This window comes from Uranotaenia lowii, chromosome 1, assembly GCF_029784155.1.
Source record: "Uranotaenia lowii strain MFRU-FL chromosome 1, ASM2978415v1, whole genome shotgun sequence".
In the NCBI taxonomy this organism is placed as follows: Eukaryota; Metazoa; Arthropoda; class Insecta; order Diptera; family Culicidae; genus Uranotaenia; species Uranotaenia lowii.
In genome coordinates, this window is record NC_073691.1 from 115,886,951 (window position 1) to 115,909,523 (window position 22,573).

General features: G+C 37.0%; 1 protein-coding gene and 1 long non-coding RNA gene across 3 annotated transcripts in view; one reads left to right on the forward strand and one right to left on the reverse strand.

Annotated features, from left to right (window-relative positions):
- Window positions 1-22,573, reverse strand: part of LOC129739190 (cyclin-dependent kinase-like 1) — a 101,380-nt gene that overhangs the window by 27,367 nt on the left and 51,440 nt on the right. For both annotated transcript variants that reach the window (XM_055730618.1, XM_055730617.1), the window contains exon 6: window positions 2,441-2,536. In XM_055730618.1, the coding sequence (XP_055586593.1) occupies window positions 2,441-2,536 (96 nt within the window). The remainder of the gene's footprint in view (window positions 1-2,440; window positions 2,537-22,573) is intronic.
- Window positions 11,099-22,573, forward strand: part of LOC129739191 (uncharacterized) — a 51,610-nt gene continuing 40,135 nt past the window's right edge. Inside the window, exon 1 of the long non-coding RNA XR_008735764.1 lies at window positions 11,099-11,224. This is a non-coding gene — a long non-coding RNA (uncharacterized LOC129739191). The remainder of the gene's footprint in view (window positions 11,225-22,573) is intronic.

Genomic DNA, 22,573 nt, shown 5'->3' on the forward strand with positions numbered 1-22,573 from the left:
AAGATATTGCTTAGACAAAGATTTCGCCTTGAGTTTTGCAAATAAAATTCATAGAATCGAAACAAAATCTTCCGGCTGAGTTCCGGGCTGGTCAGCAAAGCTGGAAGAAGTTGGACCTATAAACGACGGTGCCAGCTTTGTCGGTAGCGGTGAGTAACATTAATTTTGCATTACTTATGACAAATTTATGCTTATTCAACACTTTTTTCTTTCAAGAGCTATATCTAGAAGCAGCAGAAAGTCATCGAATCGGATGGTAACATGGCGAGGCGTTACATTCCATCGTCCGAGAAGCGCCCTCCTGCAGGAACATCCGATCTTCATCGAGATGAAAAAGCTGCTTCAGGAGGACCCCCGTCTGTTGCCATCGCTGCTCCAGAAGATCCAATCGAGTAATCCGGCTCTGATGGGTAGCATTTGGGAAAATCAGATGAAGTTTTTGGCACTTTTGAATGATGGGACCGATGAACTGAAATAGGAAAATAGGCGCAACGTTAGGCGCCTGAGCAGCATGACGATAAGTCCGATGAGTGGGTTGGGGAATCAGTTCGATCCACTGCAGACTGTTGATTGTCCGGAATGGATTGAGCCCCTGAAGGATTCTGCAGATGATGCTGTCCAATTGCTAGTCATCCTCAAGTGCAGCAAAGCTCCAGCTCAGCGCTGCTCGTGGGTGGTGGTGAAGGTACATTAACTGAATATGTTAATATTGAAAAAGGCTTAAGCAGTATTTACATGATGCAACAGTTATTTGAAAATCAAATTTCGAACCATAAAATCGTTTATCATTTTCATGATAAATTATCAATAGCAGAATTTATAGCATTCCTTTAGCAGAACCGATTTACTTTTATTTTCATCCAACACTTTTCGATTGGAGGGAAACAAAATAGCTCTTTGGATAAGGTAACAAGAATAAGGAACAAGCAACATCCGGTTTAGGGTTTTGTATGTTTGTTCCACCCTTAATAAGATCCTTTCTATCATAACGGTCAATGAAAAAATTTTCTTTTTCGGAACATACGGATAGACCGAACTGTATTGAAATTTTATTATAAAAAAGTGTTTAGAATACAAATTAATTCATTGAATATACTCATATCATTGCTTTTTCCGAAAACTCAATTTAAATATAATAAAATAAACTAAACCCCAGTACGGTTTTAAATCTTTTGATCTTTCGTTTACGATTGGCTTGTGCACGTACACACTTTTTTGCCATCTGATTTTTTATCTCTAACACCTGGCATCCCTGGACCCCTTTTTTCGTAAACACTACAGCCAGCTGTCAAAACTTTTTTCAATATGGCGATTTGGCATATGAGATCACCATACTAGAGGCATCATGGGATTAAGTGAGAGGCAATTTTTTTTTTTTGTTTCGATTATAGTCGTTTTACCATCTTTATGCAAGGAATATTCAAAGAAGGTAGTGTCGAGGCAGCCCTGCTTTAGTATTAGTACACACTGCGACGTCACAATCACGAAAAAATCTGTTAATTTACTAGGAAATTTGCCTTTTTCATTGATAATTTGAAGAATTTGCTGAAAATGTTCCACATTTAATACCTGTTATTCTAGAAGGATTCTTGCTCTTCAAGATTGGTACGAGAAAAGTTGGATTTTCGAGTAATTTTTGTATGAAATAGAGACATCGAAGTTCGAAAAAATGGTGGATTTTCCCTACTCAAATTTGCAAAACTTAAAAATTAGTTCAAAGTCTTCCATGAAAATGATCAAGTCAGTGCAGTTTAAGATCCTTATTACATAAAAGTTATCAAAAAACAAACTTTGATATAAAACCACAATTATTTATTCGCATTTTAGGAAATCGAGTTAACAATAATCAATTGATGTTAATTGTTCTACATAAGAATTGAATATGGTGAACCGATTGGATAAAAATCATGACAATCAGTTGAACACTCAATAACTACCAGCTAGACCTTTTTAAAGTAGATTTTATCTTCGTTTTTGAACGTTTTAGCTTCAAGATGACATTGCGTTCATTATTAAAATGAGAAAAAAACATAATACAATCTTCAAAGGACCAGAAAATTTCATAACATAGTGAAATAGAGGTCTTACAACACAATCAAAATGAAATTGGAATTCATTTTCGTTCTAAAACATGTTTTTCTTTGAAATTTCTGCCATTCGCATATAAATTTTCGATATATTCGTTTTTGTGACGTCACAAAAAAAATCCAATATGGCTCTCGACACTACCTTATTTAAATATTCCTTGATCTTTATGGCATTCGCGACTTTATCAACGTTACAGTTGGCGGATCGTTATTGAAAAACTTATCCGGTACAAAGTGAGTGGCTATGTTTATTCAAATTATAATTATGAATACTGATAAAATATTCACTGCAAGCAAACTGTAATGTATTACAAAATGAAATAATTGATTCAGCGCCAAAGATACTCAATTACCTTAAGGAAATCCATCATTAAAAGGTTGGACAGAGCTCGCGTGGGCATCTTCGTTTCCAACGGTTCTAGGGTAGGGGGAACCGGCAAAGTAATTCCCTGGAAATAAAAATCAAATGTTAAAATAGATTGATATACCTTATCGATTTATTCACTGTTATAGAGAAAAATACTCAATATTGATTGAAGCTTTACAAATAATCGAAAGAAATCTCATGTTTCGTTTGAGCATCATTTGAAAGGTAATAACTTGAAAATTGAATCCATTAATAAAAACAAACAAATTCAGACGAACCCTCACTTCTAGATAGCTCATTACTTGAATAAGGGCAATGATTCAAATTCATTTATCTCAGGGGGAATGAAATATGTCTTTAAAATATTCAACTTCTTCTTCTCGTTCTGTTTGCCAATCGATAGATCGATGGTATAAAATGTTTAACAAAGTTTATTTTTTCCTAGCTTATTTTTTAAATGCTTACAAACAACTTTTTTGTAGAAGTTGAGAAAAATACTCAATATTGATTGAAGCTTTACAAATAATCGAAAGAAATCTCATGTTTCGTTTGAGCATCATTTGAAAGGTTAATCATTTATTTTTGAATAGAAAATGAAAGACCTTGTTAAGTAGATAAATTGTCTCGACGACACTGAGTTTCTATCGTTTACCGTTTAGCTGCTATAAATTTAAAACGCTTTTTTGGTCCATTTACCACTGTGTGCGCCGGGAAATAGAAGAACAACATCCAACATGTCTCAAAAAGATTCCATTCATTCGACATCAGAATGACTGAATTTACATCGAAGCTCACAGTCATGAGCTCGAAGTTATTGTGATCGTTGATCAAATGGAATTAGAAAATGTGCGAACGAAAATTGTAATTGTAAACGATGTCAGTCAGAGAGAGCTTTTAAAGTAATACCGTATTCGTTTTCACCACCCGAAAGTGCACCATCCACGCTGAAAACGAGCATGAATCGAGTTTTGCCCTCACTTTTGTTGGTGTGCGTGAAATCGGCAGTGTCAACAGAAAACATCAAGCAGTCAAAAATCCATTACAGCACTTGTTTTCGTTTGACTTCGAAAATTGGAATGAAATTTACTTTAGTTGATCATTGTCTTTTAAATAATATGAAAATTTTAGCATGAATTTATTTATTATGTTGAATTGTGAAGATTTCAGATTTATTTTGCTTGGTAGATTCGCCTCTGGCTCTGATGATAACTGCAATACCACCTAATACTGGGCGGTCTATGTTTGCTGCTGCTAGAATGCAGTTACCCCAACTTGAAGGTTCCGGTATTTTGAACGTTTATTCCTCGCAAATCTCATCTTCCTTCGAGTACCTATTTCCGTTTTAAGATTACAAAAAAAATTCTTGGAAGTCAAAATGGCGAACTCGGATCGCGGAAGTCGGGGGAGAAAATTTTGCTAACAGACCGAAACGAACGAAATTCAAGTTCCCAATGCAGGTGTTCTCTCGAACTACCGGTTTTGAAGGGCAACGGGTGCTCGCTAATTTTGAAATACTCAGAGCCCGGCTCCATTTTACTCAGACATCGCCATTTGTATGACGCAGCCGTCGCTTGATCTAAAACGACTCAATTTTTCCGAGTAAAGGCGCCCGCACAATAGCACGTCGGACGTCGCGTCGCGTCAGCTGTCAACGCTGTCGTTGAGTACTAAAACGCTGACGCGACGCACTGGGATTTTTCTGCAGCACAATACAGCGTCCACTGACAAGGCTTTCCAGAACTTTTGAGACAAAAATCGAGGTGCCTAACATAATAAAACACATAAAAATTACGATAATTTTATTTTTGAGTATATTTGTGTCAAACTTTGACAAAAAAGCATTAAAAAGAATATTCAAAACCCTGCTGACGCGCTGGAATTTTGATTTATTTAAAAACGAAAACGTCGATGCTGGAGAACGCTGCTGTTTAGAACAAGTTCAGCGTTTTAGTACAATGCTCTCACTGACGCGACGCACCATTGTGGTGGCTCAAACGGAAAACGGTATCCCCAAAATGAAATGTCAACGCGACGCTAACGTGACGCCCGTCCGACGGGCTATAGTCCTATTTGCCGCTAGTAGTATTCGTGTCACAATTAAGGGCTTTGCACTGACACTTTTTCTTTTTGGGAACATTAACCTAAAAAACGAACGTGTTCGTCGGCCGACTGCTCGATTTTAGCCAGAGTACTGAACCAGCTGTCAAATCGCATACAAACGCACCGTACCAAATTTTTGGTACCAGAACGTCAGTGTGGTTCCCGAAATTAAACACTTCACCCCATAACAGACTCGAAATAGGGTAACATTTTTGTTTCCAAACGCATCTGTTGTTGTCATACTGCAGATTTAGAATGAATTTTTACAAGGATTATGCTGAAAACTCTGCATTTTGTGCTAAACCATAATTTATTAATGTTACCAAAGATCCCTTTAATTGACATTCTCGAGCCGCACATATCATTTTAAGGATTATTAAAAATTGCCTCTGGTTAAAATTTTTGCAATGAGGACGCCATGTTGCCCCTATACGTGTTTCACTCGTTTCATTTTTCTTCTTCCTGCGGGTTTCATGACTGAAAACTTGGTACGGGAATTTTTGTTTTCTTCAGCCCCTTGATTTTAGCACTGAAATTTTTGGAGGTTAATTGTCCCGTTCTCGTCTGTACACGCCAGTGGGATGTCAGTTAATGTGCGTGAGAAATGTCAAAAACAACTCTATTGTGCGGGCGCCTTAACGGCTACTCAGACGACATGAAAATTGTCACTCAGCGAATTCGAGTGCTTGAAGGCGACAACTGAGTAATACCGTATTTGTTTATGCCGAGTGTTGCACTAGTGTTGCACTGGTGCACCACTAGGTGCTGTCAAACTGTTTGTTTATTCGGACGGTGTTGCACTGGTTTTGACCTGTCGGAGTTCTGCTTACGGACGGTGGCCCACCGATAATTTTGCCAGTGTTGCGAGAGAGCGTGTGAGTGAGCGAGGTAGCAATACACTGGCGAGGATTTGTGTTTGTTTTTATCGGGTACGGTGGAACACTCCACGAGTGGAGAAAACAAATACAGTATAAATTTTGATCAGTTTGCTCAAGACATTTGACGTTGTTTATATTCGTAAGCCACAAATTGGAAAATTGTTATGGTAAATATTCATTTTTATTGCTGATTCATGATTATTAGCCCATTTTTCATCTTATTGCAGGGTAAAGTAAAAAAAATTCGGAGGCAGGTGGATGTCCCCGGGAAACATCGAAGAAACTTTTTCGCGAATGCAACGGCGGATTAGACCAGGAATGATGTTGGTGATCGTCCAACTGTACGGGTGTTCCAGCTCAACCCGGTGTGGCATATTGCATTCAGGGAGACAACAACCCCGGCTCGGGGCGAACGAAAAGTGAAAATATTTCAAATAAACGATGGCAAAGTTTTAAAAAATAAAGGATTTTGCGCAAAATTTTGACTTGTTTATTAATACAGTATAAAATTCTATCCTTTTTATCAAAAAACATACTGGGTTTGAACCGCTTGAACATACTGGTATGGAGAAACCGGCCAAAAACTGCTACGGAATCATTCGCGCATTCTGAGTAACCATGACTCAGTTGTCGCGAAAAAGGCTGTTAGTTAGTTCTGAGTAAAAGCCGTTTAGTCAGAACTGAGAAGGTGCGGTTTTGGCGACAACTGAGTAACCGTCACTCTGAACTGAGTAGCTGAAAGTTAGCGAGTGGGAATCCGGGACTTGGCGCAACCGAGTGTCGTCACCCTAATTAGCTCGAAGCTGGCTTGTAGCAGAGTAGCTTCGATGCAGCTGAACGCTTCATGCTGTAGAGACCAACTTATAGGACCCTCCCGAACAAGAAAACTTTTCGGTTTGGGCGATTCCACCAGATCTTTGGGTTGGCCTTTTTGCACTCGGATTTGCTACTCTTTTTCGGCATCGCCTGGAACCGATTGCAGCAAGCCCTCTGGGCACATTTCTTCTTGGGAGCGTTGTTTGCTTTGGAACGTGCCATCCAGGTGAAATTCTCCGCCTCTGTTGGAAACGGCACTGGTTGAATCCGGAACAAGTTTCCGTTCTTCGGGATAATAAAGAGAAAAAAACAGCTCGAACGCAATTTTTGCGGTATTAGGATATATTGACAGTTCTACACGAACACCACCTTAGCAGGAGGCCTCAGCCCTAACCTCAAACCATGGGAGAACAGAATCGATTTTTGAGAAAGGCGCACGATAAACGCGATTTTACGGTACTAATATCGACAAATTCGCCCTGTGGAAAATCGATACACAGATGTTCGTGTTTTGATGTTTTGGGTGTTCAGGGCTGCGAAGTGTATTGATATTTGGAAAATGATTACATTTTTTTAATTACATTGTTATTGAAAAACCTTTTCATGAGTACTGAGACTTTTCAACTTTCCCGTAAATTTCTATTCAAATGTGAAATCCAACACATCATTTATCTGAACGAAATAACCACTTACTGTATCGCAAACTTAAATGATGTAGCGAATTATGTGGATATGTTTAAAATGGTCACAGCATGTAGGCGATTATTTTCAAAGTCAAAATAGACAAGGCTTTCATTAATTTACTTGTTTGTAACAGTGAATGATTTTTCATTCGTTTAGAAGTTAGAAACAACTCTTTTTTAATCTACAAAGCAGTACATGAAAATATATTTCAGATGTTTTGAATTCACCTTGAAAATTCACTAGCAAAAGCTGGCTTATCTTCATCCATTTAGGGACGCCCCGTAATGAAACGTTTAGCTGTTGATAGTTAAAAAATTCAATCAATTCAGAAATATCGTAATTAGTTTGAAATACTGATTTCTGTAACGCACTTAGCATCACTGTTGAGGCCGCCAGCAAATCCAAATTTGAGGTTAAGGCTGAGGCCAATTTTTCGCCAATACTATCGTCCGTATATACCCTTATAGAAATAAACCAACCAGCCGATATTTGTTTACATCGGGAAGCACGTGCTGTCCAAATTCATATTTTCAGAGTGTTCCACCGTCCACTTAATGGTGCACTACCAGTGGACTACTCATCGTGAAAACGAGCATGAAAACAGCAAAAAGTGCACTACCGGTAGTGCCCCGGTGTACCACCACGCGAAAACGAATTCTCTATAAGAGAAGGTAATGAAAGAAAGGAAAGGCAAACGGAAGACTCTGAATGGAGAGAAATTTCACATTCACGCAAAGCTGTCAAGTTTTTTTTAACTCTGAGGAGGAGTGTTATTTTTGTAATTTTAATAATTTTTTCCATTGTCGTCATTTTTATAAATTTTTCAATCCGTTCATTTTTCTCTATGACCTTTTGTTATCTTTTTTCCTTTCATTGTAATTTTTTTTCCTAACCTTTGAGTCGCCGCGACCCGGGGGCAGGGATGGAAACGAAACGATTTTGATCCGACAAACGTTTAGTCGTGAAGTGTACAGATCGCCTTCGATACAAACCGAGCAGGATAGCTAGATTACTTAGGTATGCTACTCCGCTGCTTGCATACACACAAAACTTTTGGAACTCCACTTAGCAAAAATTCGCTGTTACTTTCCGTTAGTAAATTTTTTTTTTTACTTTCGAGTTAGCAAAATGCTAAATTTACTTAATTTCAGTAATAAGAAATTTAATCATGCTTGATTAAAATTTTTAAAGTAGATTTTTATTGAGTTAAAAAAATTGCTTATTGCTAAATTCCTCATAAATGTTTTTTTTTTTAAATTTTGTAGTATCTAAAATAAAGAAGCATTCATTACAAGTAGTAACAAGTCATTTTTTTAGCATATTTTTACAACTACTTTTGAAAAAAATACTTTCCGAAATTCGAATATTTTGCTGAAACACTGCTGAATCGCCAAAGAAAAACTAACTCGCAGTCAGAATATTGAAAGCTTTTGAGCATAAATTTTGCAAATTGGTACACAAGTTATTTCAAAGAATGCGACTGATTACTTATTTGAACAATTAGACCCCTCAATTATCCATAAATTGTAGGGGAGAGTGGGGTATCGTGGGCCATGGGGGAACGTGGGCCACTTTTAATATCTCAGTTGTGTGTTGAGATAAAAATCTCAAACCAACTGTCATCGTCGTCGCTTTGCGCAAGCATGTATTCCTATACGTTGTTGACTGAAATACGCATCATATGCTTCTTTTATTTATCAATCTAAAAAAAAGTTAGAAAAATTTACTTACATAATTAAAAAAACACCCGCTAATTTCATCGATGGGGAACCTAAAGTGCATAACAAAAATATGCTCATACGCTTATGATCTTCGTTTTGTCATGATCTTTCAAGTGGAAAAGGAATTTTTGATGAAACATCAATAAGTCACACGAACGCAACCAATTTGCAAATCATAGCTTGTGGGGAATCGTGGGCCACACATCTTGAATCACCTATATTTTTATGTTTTTGTACACACTCAGTACTTAAAATACGTTTTACCTATCTGCAAAGTTTTTTATGCCAAATGAAGAGTTATGAAAAATAGTTTGTCCATCCTATATAAGAAATTTTGCCAAAACGTTCGCGAGCCAGGTTTTAGAATCTACGCGATCATACACAGCTCTCATTTTTTATTTCATCATCTGAAATTGCTTTAAAATAACGAAATGAATTAGGAAATCACAGTTTTGGGTCAACTTATAAGCTTTGCATGTTATTTGGTCAATTTGGATTTGGTGGCCCACGATTCCCCACCATTTTTCAAAATCCAAAAAATATTGCTTTTTTTCAAACAGTCAGAATTTGGGGAAAATAAATTATTAAAAAATTTAAAAAAATACCTTATGATACCTTGAAAATGTAGAAAACCATACCATTTTTTATTTTCATTTTATCTTTTATGGGCTTGTGATATAGCTCAGTTGGCAGATCTGTTGTCTTCTGAGCCGATGTCCGCGAGTTCGAGCCCAATAGTAAACATCGAACACAGTTGTACCGGATAGTTTTTCAATAACGATCCGCCAACTGTAACGTTGATAAAGTCGCGAGAAGAAAAAGAAAAATTTCTGCTGGACGAAAGCTTGATGTGTGTTGCCAATTTGTGATAACAATTTTAAGCTGTTTTGTGCTGTTTTTATTAATAATTAAGGCACTAATCTGTGATAATTTGACAAATTGATTATTTTAAATTGTGGTATTGTGAAAAAAAAACCTACTTGGATAGGTGGAATGAGCATAAACAAAGCTGCCCCCGTGGGGGCAGCTGCTGAAAACGAAAAACATAACCTTACACCAATGCAGATCACTGTTGAAGAGGATATGGTAGATATAAACAAAAACTCGAATGATGCACAGGATTCAACGAAAAACGTAAGTCAACACGAACCATTACCTAAAAAAATATTCCAAACATATCATTACTGCGATGGAGATAGCAGACCATTCCGAGTAATTGTTGAAAACACTGATTTTGATAAAAGAAAACAAATCAATAGACTACAAATAGGCATACTACTAAACCAAATGGGATTCGACAAATGTATTGAGGACATTAAAAAAACAGGACGCAATAAAGCAACGGTTTATGTAGGGAACATGAGAGATGCTAACAGATTAGCTGATTGTCAAAATCTTCGTGTAAAGGGGTACAAAGCATACATTCCCAAAAAGTTTGTCACGGTTACGGGAGTAATATCCGACATTCCGACGGAAATTGATGACAATGAAATCCTAGAAAACATAATCTGTGATATTAGAGTAGAATCAGTGTTCAGAATGACCAGAAAAACAGACGAAGGAAGGATCCCGACAAATAGAGTAGGTATTGTTTTTAGAAATAATGTGTTGCCAAGGTGGGTACGTTTGTATTCTGCAATAAACCGTGTTGACCCGTTCATTCCTCGTACTGTTATCTGTTTTAAATGTCTCAGGTACAACCATTTATCGAAAAACTGTAAGAGTCCCATAATAAGATGCAAGAACTGCACAGACGAAATGAAGGAAGGCCACGAACCATGCTAAAAGACACCTCAATGTTTTCACTGTAAACAGGTAGGACATATTACTACAGATAGAAGCTGCCCCAAACGAAAAAAGGAAAACGAAATTCAAACAATAATGGTAAGACGCAATTTGACATATCAAGAGGCTAGAGAATTATTCCATATTCCCACACAAAATCAATTTGACATGCTCCGAAATATGGAAGAATTCCCCATATTACCAGAAACTTTTGCTAATGTCGTGAGTAACGGAAATAAGAGTTCCACAAATAATTTCGGAACAAACAATAAATCGACTCCGAATATGAAGCTTAATCTTCAGAGAAATAAACCTATAATAAATAACAAGAAAACAAAAACAAATGAAACTGAAGAAGAAGAAACAGGAGTAGCAAGTTTGCTAGGAATGTCTAAGAGAGATTTTTTTAGAAAAAGGAGGCTTGAGGAGGAAAAAGAAGAAAGCAATAACAAAAGAATAGTTAACACACACAGAACTTCAGAGGTAGACAGATTCCGTCAAGAAATAAAAAATACGAATGAGAAGAAACAAGAATATAATGTTATTATTGTAGTGTACTAACAGATTGAACTGACCTAATGTATTCTGTTAACCATGAACTGTACTAATATACGAAACACACTGTAGAGAGAACATCGAATAAAGCAGTTAAGAGTCATCGTCCAATGCGAGCTGTTGCGTTTCCATTAGTGTCCGGAGTTGTACTTTACACTGGCGACGAGAGGGATTTTTATTTTCTACCCCGCGGTCTTCAAAATTGGAAATATTCGTAGAAGGAACTTGGAGGTAAGTTTATGACCAAATTTGGCAAAGATAATGGTGTTTTCCAATTGTAAATCATGTCCAACATCTTGTGAGATTTGTTCAAAATGGCGGATTCAGTTTTCTATCACTTAATAAACGTTGCGGGAATGAATTTTTAACGGGATTTAACGAAAGAGAGAGATAATGGTTAAAGTGGTTGTGTGATGCAAGTAGGTAAGGAAAGTCTATGTAGAGAGTGAAAATAAACGTCTGAGAGGAAGGAACAATTAGAATGTTTATGCTAAACGGAGACAGTGTGATATTGTGAACTTGACGAAAGGAGAAATTTGGCTTCGGATGAAGAAAACAAGTGTTGGTATTGGTATAGGAAAGAAATCAGAGAAAAAAAAGTGAACGATTTTATTTTGTGAGACTGTTGGTCTGATGATCTAGAACTGACTGTTGGTTAGTGAAAGGAAACGAGAAACTGTTGGTTTCTCCGATTGGGCAACTGTTGGTTGGCTCTAAATGGGTGTTGAGATACAGATTAAAAACAAAACAAAACGACTGCTTTGCTATGAAAAAGAAAAACTGGTGAAATATGTAAATTGCACTGCGAAATGAAAGCCTTGTTTAACTGATGGTTAAACTTTATTTGAAACAGAACATTTATTGAAGATAAAAACTGGCAAAACTGTTAGTTTTGCAGAATAATTTAGTGGAATAAGTTGATGTTCACATGAAATGAAAAACTGTTGGTTTTGTAAATATATTTAGTTCAAATGAAGTATGAAGGTGCATATCATCTATAAAAGGAATTCAAAACTGCTGGTTTTGAAAACATTTCGATTTAAAGAGAAAAAGGGTTCAAAACTGATAGTTTTGAAATTATTTTGGATTTAAAGGGAGATGTATTACGTTATGCAATTCATCAACTAATTGTGACAAAGCAAATAAATAAAGGAGTTATTGTGTTTTATTCAACATTAAAAAAAAAAAATATATACATACACCTTATGATGACTATTATTTACTTTATTCTCCAAGATGTTGGCCAAGCAAAAAAAAAATGAGTTTTAGTTATTGAAAACAGCAAATGGAATGATTGAGTATAGGAAGAATCCATTATTTTCTAGATCGGTGCATCATGGATAACTTCAGGCCGCTATGTTCGTTCAATATGAACATTGAAGAAAACCGTCTTCCTAGTGAATAGGAAAAGTGGAAGAGACAACTAGAATGCTATTTTGACGCAAATGGTATTAGTAGTCAGATTGAAAAACGGGCTAAACTCTTATACTTGGGGGGTCCTGACCTACAAGAATTGTTCGATAACTTACCGGATGCTAGACATGTCAGCTTAGTTTTGAGGAGCCTCCGTATTATGATGTAGCCATCAAAGCAATTGATAACCATTTTGAACCGAAGCGTAGGGTAGCTTACGAGAGGTACCTTTTCCGGCAGATGGAACAGAAAACTAATGAACGACTCTCGGATTATGTTTTAAGACTTAGAATACAAGCTAAGCGTTGTGATTTTCTTCCCGAATGTTTTGATGAGAACATTGCTGACCAGATAACTGAAACATGCAAATCGGAAGCCCTGCGGATTGAGATTCTGAGAAAAGATAGGCGAAACTTGAATGAAATTATCGAACTGGGAACTACTATGGAAGATACTAAGAGTAAATCTTTGAGAATGGGTAAGCCGATAGAGGAATATAAAGGCGGAAGCGAAATCCAATCTGTTCAATCATCATCCTACAATAGAAACAGGAACATAGTGTCCAGTCGACCTAGAGGAGTGGCTATGAAGCAAGGGGTAATTCAATCATGTTTTGCCTGCAGTCTACCTGGTCATTTGATGGAAAGTCCCATGTGCCCTGCGAAGAAGGAAAAATGTAGAAAGTGTCATAATATCGGCCATTATGCGAGAAACTGTTATCGATTCAACCAGCGAGTATCGATGGGTAGTGGCCAGACCAGAATCCAACGGCCACTGAAAAGGCAAAACTACGCGAACCCAGGGTATGGGAAATGTCCCCCAAAACGTATTCGAACAATCAACGAGGACATGTCTAACGTAGAAGGTGATGGCAATATTTTTTATGCTATGGAAAAAAACGAGTTTCGTTTCGAAATCGGAGGGGTTCCTGTTGTCATGACAATTGACTCGGGAGCGGATGCTAATCTGATTTCATACAAAATTTGGAACGAAATGAATTCTTCAGGGGTGCACGTTAGATGTAAAGGACCAGCAGACCGAATTCTTAAGGCCTACGCCTCAAACGATGCCCTCAAACTTGTCGGAATGTTTGAAGCAGAAATTTTAGCAGGTAACAAATGTTCAAATGCAAAGTTTTACGTCGTTGAAGGAGACCATAAATGTCTACTTGGAGCTGAAACGGCGAAAGAGTTGAATGTTTTGAAAATTGGATTTGATATCGCTACAGTAGCCGGGGCAAATAAACCGTTTCCAAAGATGAAAGGAGTGCAAGTTGAGATTCCGATTGACTCAAATATTCAACCAGTTCAACAACCTTATCGAAGAGCACCAATTGCTTTGGAATCAGCTATCGAGAAACGCTTGAAGATACTTTTGGACTGTGATATCATTGAGAAAGTAACGGAGCCGTCTACTTGGGTTTCTCCGCTAGTGCCAGTGATGAAGGACAACGGAGAGATTCGCTTGTGTGTCGACATGCGGCAGGCTAATCGTGCAATCTTAAGAGAGAAACATCCTCTTCCGTTGGTAGAAGAACTACTTGGAGGCATCAATGGAGCAGTTTGCTTTTCTAAATTGGATATCAAGGATGCATATCACCAGATCGAAATCTCGAAACGATCTCGCGAGATAACTACTTTTATTTCGAAATACGGTCTTTTCAGGTAAATAACTGACGTTTTCTTGACAAATAAAGAAATTGAAAAAGAATTTTTTTTGGTTTTATTTATAGATTCAAACGTTTGATGTTTGGGGTATGTTCAGCTCCTGAATTATTCCAGAAAGTCATGGAAATGATTGTGGCAGGACTTGACGGGGTAGTAGTTTATCTTGACGATATCATTGTCCACGGCAGAACGGTGAATGAACACAACATCAGGTTGAGAAAGTTGCAAGAAAGATTGGACTCTTTTAATATTCTCTTGAACACCGATAAATGTATTTACAATGTTACCTCGCTGGAATTTCTAGGACATGAATTGTCAGTCCATGGAATACGACCTACAGAAAGTAAAGTGAAAGCCATTCAGCAATGTAGATCTCCTTCTACCGCGGCTGAACTCCGTAGCTTCTTAGGGTTAGTCACATATGTCGGGAGGTTCATACCGAATTTGGCATCCAAAACCGATCATTTGAGAGGTCTATTGAAAAAAGATGCTCTATTCAAGTGGGAACACACACATGAAGCGGCTTTCAATTCCATCAAGCAGGACATCCTTAATATTGACTTTCTGGGGTTTTTCACTCCAGGCGATACTACTTTTCTGATAGTAGACGCAAGCCCTTGTGGGTTGGGGGCAGTTTTACTACAGGAAAATAAAGACAAGACAAAAAGGATTATCGCATTTGCCAGTAAAGCACTGACGGACTTAGAGAGGAAGTTTTTCCAGACGGAACGGGAAGCCCTTGCGCTTGTATGGGGGATCGAAAAGTTCAAGTTGTATTTGCTCAGCACAAAATTCAAATTAATCACTGACTGTAAACCACTGGGCTTTCTCTTCTCACATCGATCGAAACCGTGTCCACGCATCGAAAGGTGGATTATGAGAGTCCAATCATATACGTTTGATGTAATATATGAACCTGGAGCTACAAATTTAGCAGATGCACTGTCTAGACTTTCCATTTCAAACCCTGAACCGTTAATTGATGAGGGAGAAGGACACATTTGGGCAATAACCAAATCAACTATTCCACCGGCCATAACTATTTCTGAAATGGAAGAACACACGCAAAAAGATGAGGTCCTGCAGCAAGTAATGGAAGCTTTGGATGGAAAACCTTGGTCTCACCCCGTTTTGAAGTTCAAACCCTTTCAAATGGAGCTCTATCGCTCGGGAAACCTTCTGATACGAGGAAATCGGCTGGTAATACCTTCAAGCTTGCAGGAACGAACACTTGAAATTGCTCACGAGTCTCATCCGGGTATTGTAGCCATGAAGCGAAGGCTTCGACAGAAAGTTTGGTGGCCGACAATCGATGGGCAAGTTGAAAAGCTGGTTAAAAGCTGTAAATCTTGTACAATCGTATCGGCATTGGACCCACCCGAACCAATGAAAAGAACTTTGATCCCAGATAGACCATGGGCAGATCTGGCTATTGACTTTGTTGGTCCTCTACCATCGGGCCACAACCTACTAGTGATTGTAGACTACTACAGTCGCTTTGTTGAAGTAATTGTGATGAGACAAATAAACGCGTCGCTAACAATTAAAGCTTTACACGAGACCTTCTGCAGGTTTGGGATGCCAGAATCACTAAAAACTGACAATGGTCCTCAATTTATCAGCGATGAAATGGCCCAGTTTTTCAAACAATTCGGAATAGAACACCGCAAAACAACGCCATACTGGCCCCAGGCTAATGGGGAAGTGGAACGAGTCAACAAAATGTTAGGCAAACATTTGAAAATAAGCCATGCAGAAGAAAGTGATTGGAAGTGGGATCTACGAATGTGCCTCTTGATGTATAATTCGACCCCTCACTCTACAACAGGAGTTGCGCCAGCAGCTCTGATGTTCGGTAGGGTTATTCGAGACAAGCTTCCGGCAATGCCATCTCTTCCGCCTTCCAACAAAACGGGTCAAGAAGTCCAAGATCGTGACAGGCAACTCAAACAACAAGGTGCAGAATACGTCGATCAACGTCGTAGGGCTGCTCCCAGAAAGCTAAACGTTGGAGACACGGTAGTTGTCAAAAGGATGATTAAAGAGAATAAACTATCGTCAAACTTCAGCCCTGAGGAGTGGGAAATAGAAGATCGCGAAGGATCCGAGCTCACTCTCAAATCAAAGGAGACAGGTCGTGTCGTTCGGCGCAACATAGCTCATACAAAAAAACTAGAACTATCGAAGGGAGAGATGAGTACGGATGACGTGGGAGAACCTGAATCGGCCAACAATGAGGATCCTGGAAAAGGTTCGGTTTCTGAAGAACACACCCGGACTCGAAGAGAAATCAAGAAGCCATCGTATTTAAAAGACTTTGATACTAACGCTTTTTAATTTGTGAGAAAAGGAGGAGTTGTAGTGTACTAACAGATTGAACTGACCTAATGTATTCTGTTAACCATGAACTGTACTAATATACGAAACACACTGTAGAGAGAACATCGAATAAAGCAGTTAAGAGTCATCGTCCAATGCGAGCTGTTGCGTTTCCATTAGTGTCCGGAGTTGTACTTTACAATTATTTCTTGCTTAATTACAAAAATAGCGGAAATTCTTCGTAATCATGGTGTAACGGGTGATGCAATCACAGCTAGCATTGTTGGGGAACTGAAAAACATTGCTGATCACCACGACGGTGGTCCATGATAATTTCACAATCACAAACATGGAGACTAAATTTGAAATTCTTCAAACTAACATACAAAGTCTTTCAAAAAACAAAAATGAATTAATACATGAGCTCAATACAAACAAATATGATGCAGCACTACTAACGGAGATTTGGGTTAACCCGAATCAAAACACAACTAAACGTTACACCATAAGAGGCTACCATAGTATACTTTCTCCTCGAGAAGATTCTCATGGAGGAGTTGCTATCTACATCTGTGATAATTTTCATTTTACTAAATTAAATTTGACGACTACAGAGAAATTTGAAACATTAGGAATTAGGTTGACCAAGTTAGATATTGTACTAGTTGTTGTATATGTTAATCCTCGTATCCGTACTGATGAATTGAAAACCGCTATAGAAATTTTAATACAAGAACTACAAAATTATAATAAAGTTATTATAGGTGGTGACTTCAACAGCCACCATGAAATATGGGGCTGCGAAACAACTCAAGGGAAAGGAAGGGTTATCCACGAAGCTATAGTTGAATCTGGGCTATCATTGCTAAACAATGGAAATAAAACTTTTATACCAGGAATTCATAACCAACGTCTTAGTGCTATAGACCTTTCGTTCTGTTCTGCAAACTTGTTCAACTCAATCAAATGGTCAACATTACAAAAAACCTTTGGAGGTAGTGGTCATCTATTTATCGTAATGACTGCTGAACTACAATGGACGAAAAAACATAGAACGTATTATGACAGGAAAACAATAAGAGAAGAAATAGCAAAAATAGAGCACTGGGAATTTGATGATCTACAAGAGCTTGCAGGAAAAGCCAAAACGATATTGAAAAATAACAAAAAAACAAGTGATTATATGCCCAAATACTATTGGAGTGATGATTTATCCACACTCAACTTAGAAAAACAAAACGCACTAAAAAAGTATCATGAATGTTGTAACAATATGAACTTGATAGGATGGAAGAAAGCCACAGCTAAATTCCAAAAGGCTAAGCTAACCCACATCAGGGAAAAACTTCAAGAACTATCAGCTTCAATTGATCCCCAAAACATGAGATATAATTGGAAACTTGTAAAAAATTTAAAAACTTTACCAACTAGTAACCACAATAATAACTGTATTATACAAAATAAACAACTAGCTAATGAATTCCTAATGTTAAATTTCGGTGAAAGCAGAATAGAAGATAATATACCACCTTCTGAAAACACTAGGTCCTCCATTGTGAACACAACAAAATGGTCATCTATTATAGCAAAAAAAACCGACAAGATCGTCACCAGGAACAGACAATTTAACATATGATATGCTGAGACAATTAGATTGGAAAACCACCGCAAAAATTATTGATTGCTTAAACGAAATGTGGAGAAAAGGATGTTTACAAGATCATCTGAAAGAGATAAAAATTATTCCTATTGTGAAACCTGATAAACCAGCAGGAGCAGTTTCATCCTACAGTCCTATAGCCCTTATTTCTACTATCACAAAAACTTTAAACACAGCGGTATTAGAGGATATTAACAAAACACTACAGATGTCAAAAATACTTCCGGAAACATCCTTTGGTTTTCGAAAAAACATGTCAACAGAACACTGCGTTACATATGCCACAAACTACATAATGGAAAGTAAAAGAAAAGGTATGACAGTGATTGGAGTATTTTTTGATTTCAAAAATGCTTTCAATTCTATAAATGTCAACAAACTGCGAAATATTATGATAGAACATAACTTTAGTCCTGACAGTATTACGTGGATATATAATTTTCTAATAAATAGAAAAACCATAATATACACGGAAGAAGGACGAGTGGAACACGTAGTTTCTAGTGGATTACCACAAGGAGATGTTCTCTCTCCAACCCTCTTCAATATTTACACCTCAAGCCTCCATGAAACAAACTTAGACCCAAACGAAATAACACTGCAATTCGCCGACGATTTTTTCAAATTAGTTCGACTTAAAAATGAAAAACGAGCTATAGAAAAAATGCAACAACAAATTGATGTTTTTGTTAGGAAAGCCTCAGAACTAGGACTAGTCATTAATTGCGCAAAAACAAAAGCAATGATATTCAAAAACAGTGATAAAACTTTAAAGCTTAAGATAAATGGTGAGTTATTGGAAACGGTCAGAAAATACAAGTACCTGGGCATAACATTAGATCAACCACTAAAATATGGCACACATGTGAAAACAATAATTGAAAAAGTACATGAAAGACAAAACATGCTTAAAATTATTGGAACCATCAAAAAGGGAGCTACCCCCCGGGTAATGATGTTATACCATAAAGCTCTATATGGGAATTTTTTAAACTATGGATCAACAATTTACGGAGGAACAAATAAAACTTACATCAATAAACTAGAAATCACAAACAGACAATGCCTTCGAATCGCCACTGGCTGTACCAAATCGACGCCTGTAAACACTTTGGCAGCAATAGCAGGAGAAGGTCCATTATACATGAAAAGAGAATACCTGGCAAAAAAACGAATAATGCATCATATCTATAGGAACGATCTTATTGCACAACAACTACAATCGTTAGAAAATCCAACAGGAAATTTAGAAAAAAGATATACTTTTATAGAACAAATGTTCCTCAAATATGCAGACGAATTCCAACAACTATACGTTCAGCGCAGCACAAATAATCAAGTAATTACAGTATCAGTTCAGGATCAAATAATAAACACACAAATACGAAAAAAAACAACAGACAGCAGATGTTATGAGGAAAGAAGTTATGAACATGCTCAATACACAATACCCATGCTATAATTTAATTTATACGGATGCATCTAAAAGCGAGAATAAATGTGGAATAGGAGTTTTTGAAATATACAACAATAAAGAAATCAGCATACAGTTGGCAAATGAAGTTTCAATAACTACAGCTGAGTTGATTGCCATCAAAACAGCACTGGAAGCCATCGAGCCGGATAACACAAACAGAAATTTGATCCTGACAGACTCCCAAGCATCATGTATGATTTTAAAAAAACACCTAGAAACGAATGAGTTTGATGAACTGACTTTTAAAATATTAACTCTTGCTGAGTTAAAAAAGACGACGATACAGTGGATCCCTGCACACATCCAAATAAACGGAAATGAAAAGGCAGACTACTTAGCAAAGCAAGGATTATCAAGCCCATGTGTGATGATAAACAAATTTCGCTTAAGTGATAAAACACTCAAAACGAAACAAGATTGGTTCACTTCAATTAACGAATGGTATAAAGAATATACCAACATCACGAATAAAGGAACGAAGTTCTATCGATTTCAATCTGCTTTTCACGAAAAACCATGGTATTGGAATACCAAATTGAATAATATTCAAGTTCGAACAATGAATCGACTGTTAAGTGGTCATGATTTCTCACCTTACTGGCTTGGTATTATGAGAGTACGTGACACATCGAATTGTGAACTATGTGAAGTACCCTTCACCAGTGAACACGCCATATTAAGCTGCATAAACTACAATCACTTACGAAACTATTACGATTGGGAAAAATTCAGCAATCTTCTCGAACTTATTCGAGACTTCGACGAAAAAAGAATGAAAGAAGTTTTAAGTTTTCTAGAAAAAGCAAAGTTCAAAATCTAGAAACAAAATTGGCAACACTTACTCGAGTTAAAACCGTGCAAGTTAAAATCAAATGAAAAGTGGTGTTATAGAGTTCCATTCTCTGGCCAAAATAAACTAAAACGAAGAAGAAGAAGAAGAAGATAAAGTCGCGAATGCCATAAAGATGGTAACACGACTAAAATCGAAACAAAAAAAAATTATCTTTTATAATAAAGAAGTTATGGAACAACGAAAAAAAGTGGCCCATGATTCCCCACTCTCCCATAATTTTATTTCAAATCCCATACATATCGTACGAAATTTCATAACTATTTTTGACCCTGCGTTTACACGGTTCTGTCGATTGAGGTTAAGCGCAATGTTATACCTTTTGATCTACCTATCTTGCAAACCGAGAGCAAAATCATATCCCCTCGATACAAGATCTTTATTGGAATGATGATGGTTGAATACACACATTTTGAGACTGTGTGTAGCTCGGGGAGGGGAGTTACCCTTTTTGCTAGCGAGCTTGAACCAATCGCAACGTTCGCTTGGCTCGTTGAGAGTGAGTGTCTGTCTTGCACAGATTCTTGCGGATCCGAATCGGATGACACAAACGAAACTACAACATATATTGCGTATTCCGAGAAAAAATGGATTTTCGCAACAGTATTTAGACCCGAAATTTGACAACCGTAATTTGACAGCTCTACTGATAGGGTGCATTTTCGTCAGTGTAGCCGAGAAACACTAGAGCAAATCATCATATGATATGTAAATAGTTTTTTTTAAGATGCACTAAATTATTTTTTGAATGAATAAATGGACTTCTCAGCGAGTTTTGTAAATTATTAGATATCGATAAGAGTCGGTTACTTTAAAAAATCATGACTTATTTGAAACATTCGTTGTACTGTATATTATGTGATAATGTTGAATGTTTGTGTTGACTCAATTAATCCAAATTTAGGATTTCAAGTTTAGTTTCTATTCAATACTTCTATCGCGCCAGCGCTAACACACACTTCAGATGTTGGACTTCCAACGAAGAAAAAATATATTTGTACTAGATTGTCGGAAGTATTTGTGTTGTCACTTCCCAAACAATGCACAATATTTGTTTGATTGAGTCGAATGCCGATTTGCAACAAAGCTGTTTGAAGTTATTGGTTTTTACTTATTATTTAAATAATTAATTACGGTTTCAGGATTTTTTTTTTTTCATAAAACAGTTTTTGAATAAACATGAATAAAATACTACGTAATCTTTAAGGTTGCATGCCAGCATCATTTTTCAGTTGGTTTTTTTGGGATTTTCATCTGCAAGGATAATTCATCGCTCAAGATTTTTCAGTCGTTATTTAAATCGTTATTTAAATGATGATTGAAAAATCTTGAGCACTGAATCATCCTTGCGGATAAAAATCAGCAACTTAGAGAAAGCTGGAAAAAATTATGGAACTACTTTTTGGCATTTTTACTGAAACTAAACTCTGGAATAAGTCTTTGACAATTTGTTCCGAACACAAAAATTTGCAAAAGATTGCAAAGAAAAAATCCTTATGTTGTATGTTAATCCTTCGATTTTGTGTATAAAAAAGCGGATAAAAACAATTCAAAATAAGCTCTGCATTCTTTATTCTTCTTCCTTCTGATTCTTTAAATAGGTAAACAATGTTCCAATCAGAACGTTACTATGTGCAGTAATCATTTTAAATGGTTTGAAATGTTGCTGAAAAATCATGATTGATTCTGAAACATGATGTTTGTCTTAGTAAACAAACGCATGAAAGTGTTCTGAAGATTTATTTCAGTTTCAAAGTTCAGTTTCCATGTTTGACGTTTGCGGTAGTGCTTCTTCTTCTTCAGGAAGAGTTGAGAAAATCCAAAATAAGTCTGAAAGAGCAATAATAGCGCCAGCACTAAATTTCACTTCAGAAGTCCGGACATCCGACTTCCGAAAGACTTCCGACAAGGAAAAGTGAAGTACTAGATTGTCGGAAGTCTGTGTTTTGTTGCCAGTTCACCAGCGACGTTTCTAAAAATTTTATTTGAATTCACAATATGACAGACGACGTGGATGGAAGTTCAACTGTCAGCCGGCACATGTTGAAGAATTTTTTTTTTTTTGGTTAGCGCACGGACACGAGAGTTTTAACTGATTTATTCAAAATTTATTGCTTTGTTTTAGATCACCATAGCGCTTATATTAATAATTTGCTTGAATTGGTACCTATCTATGAATTTATTTTTCTTTTGT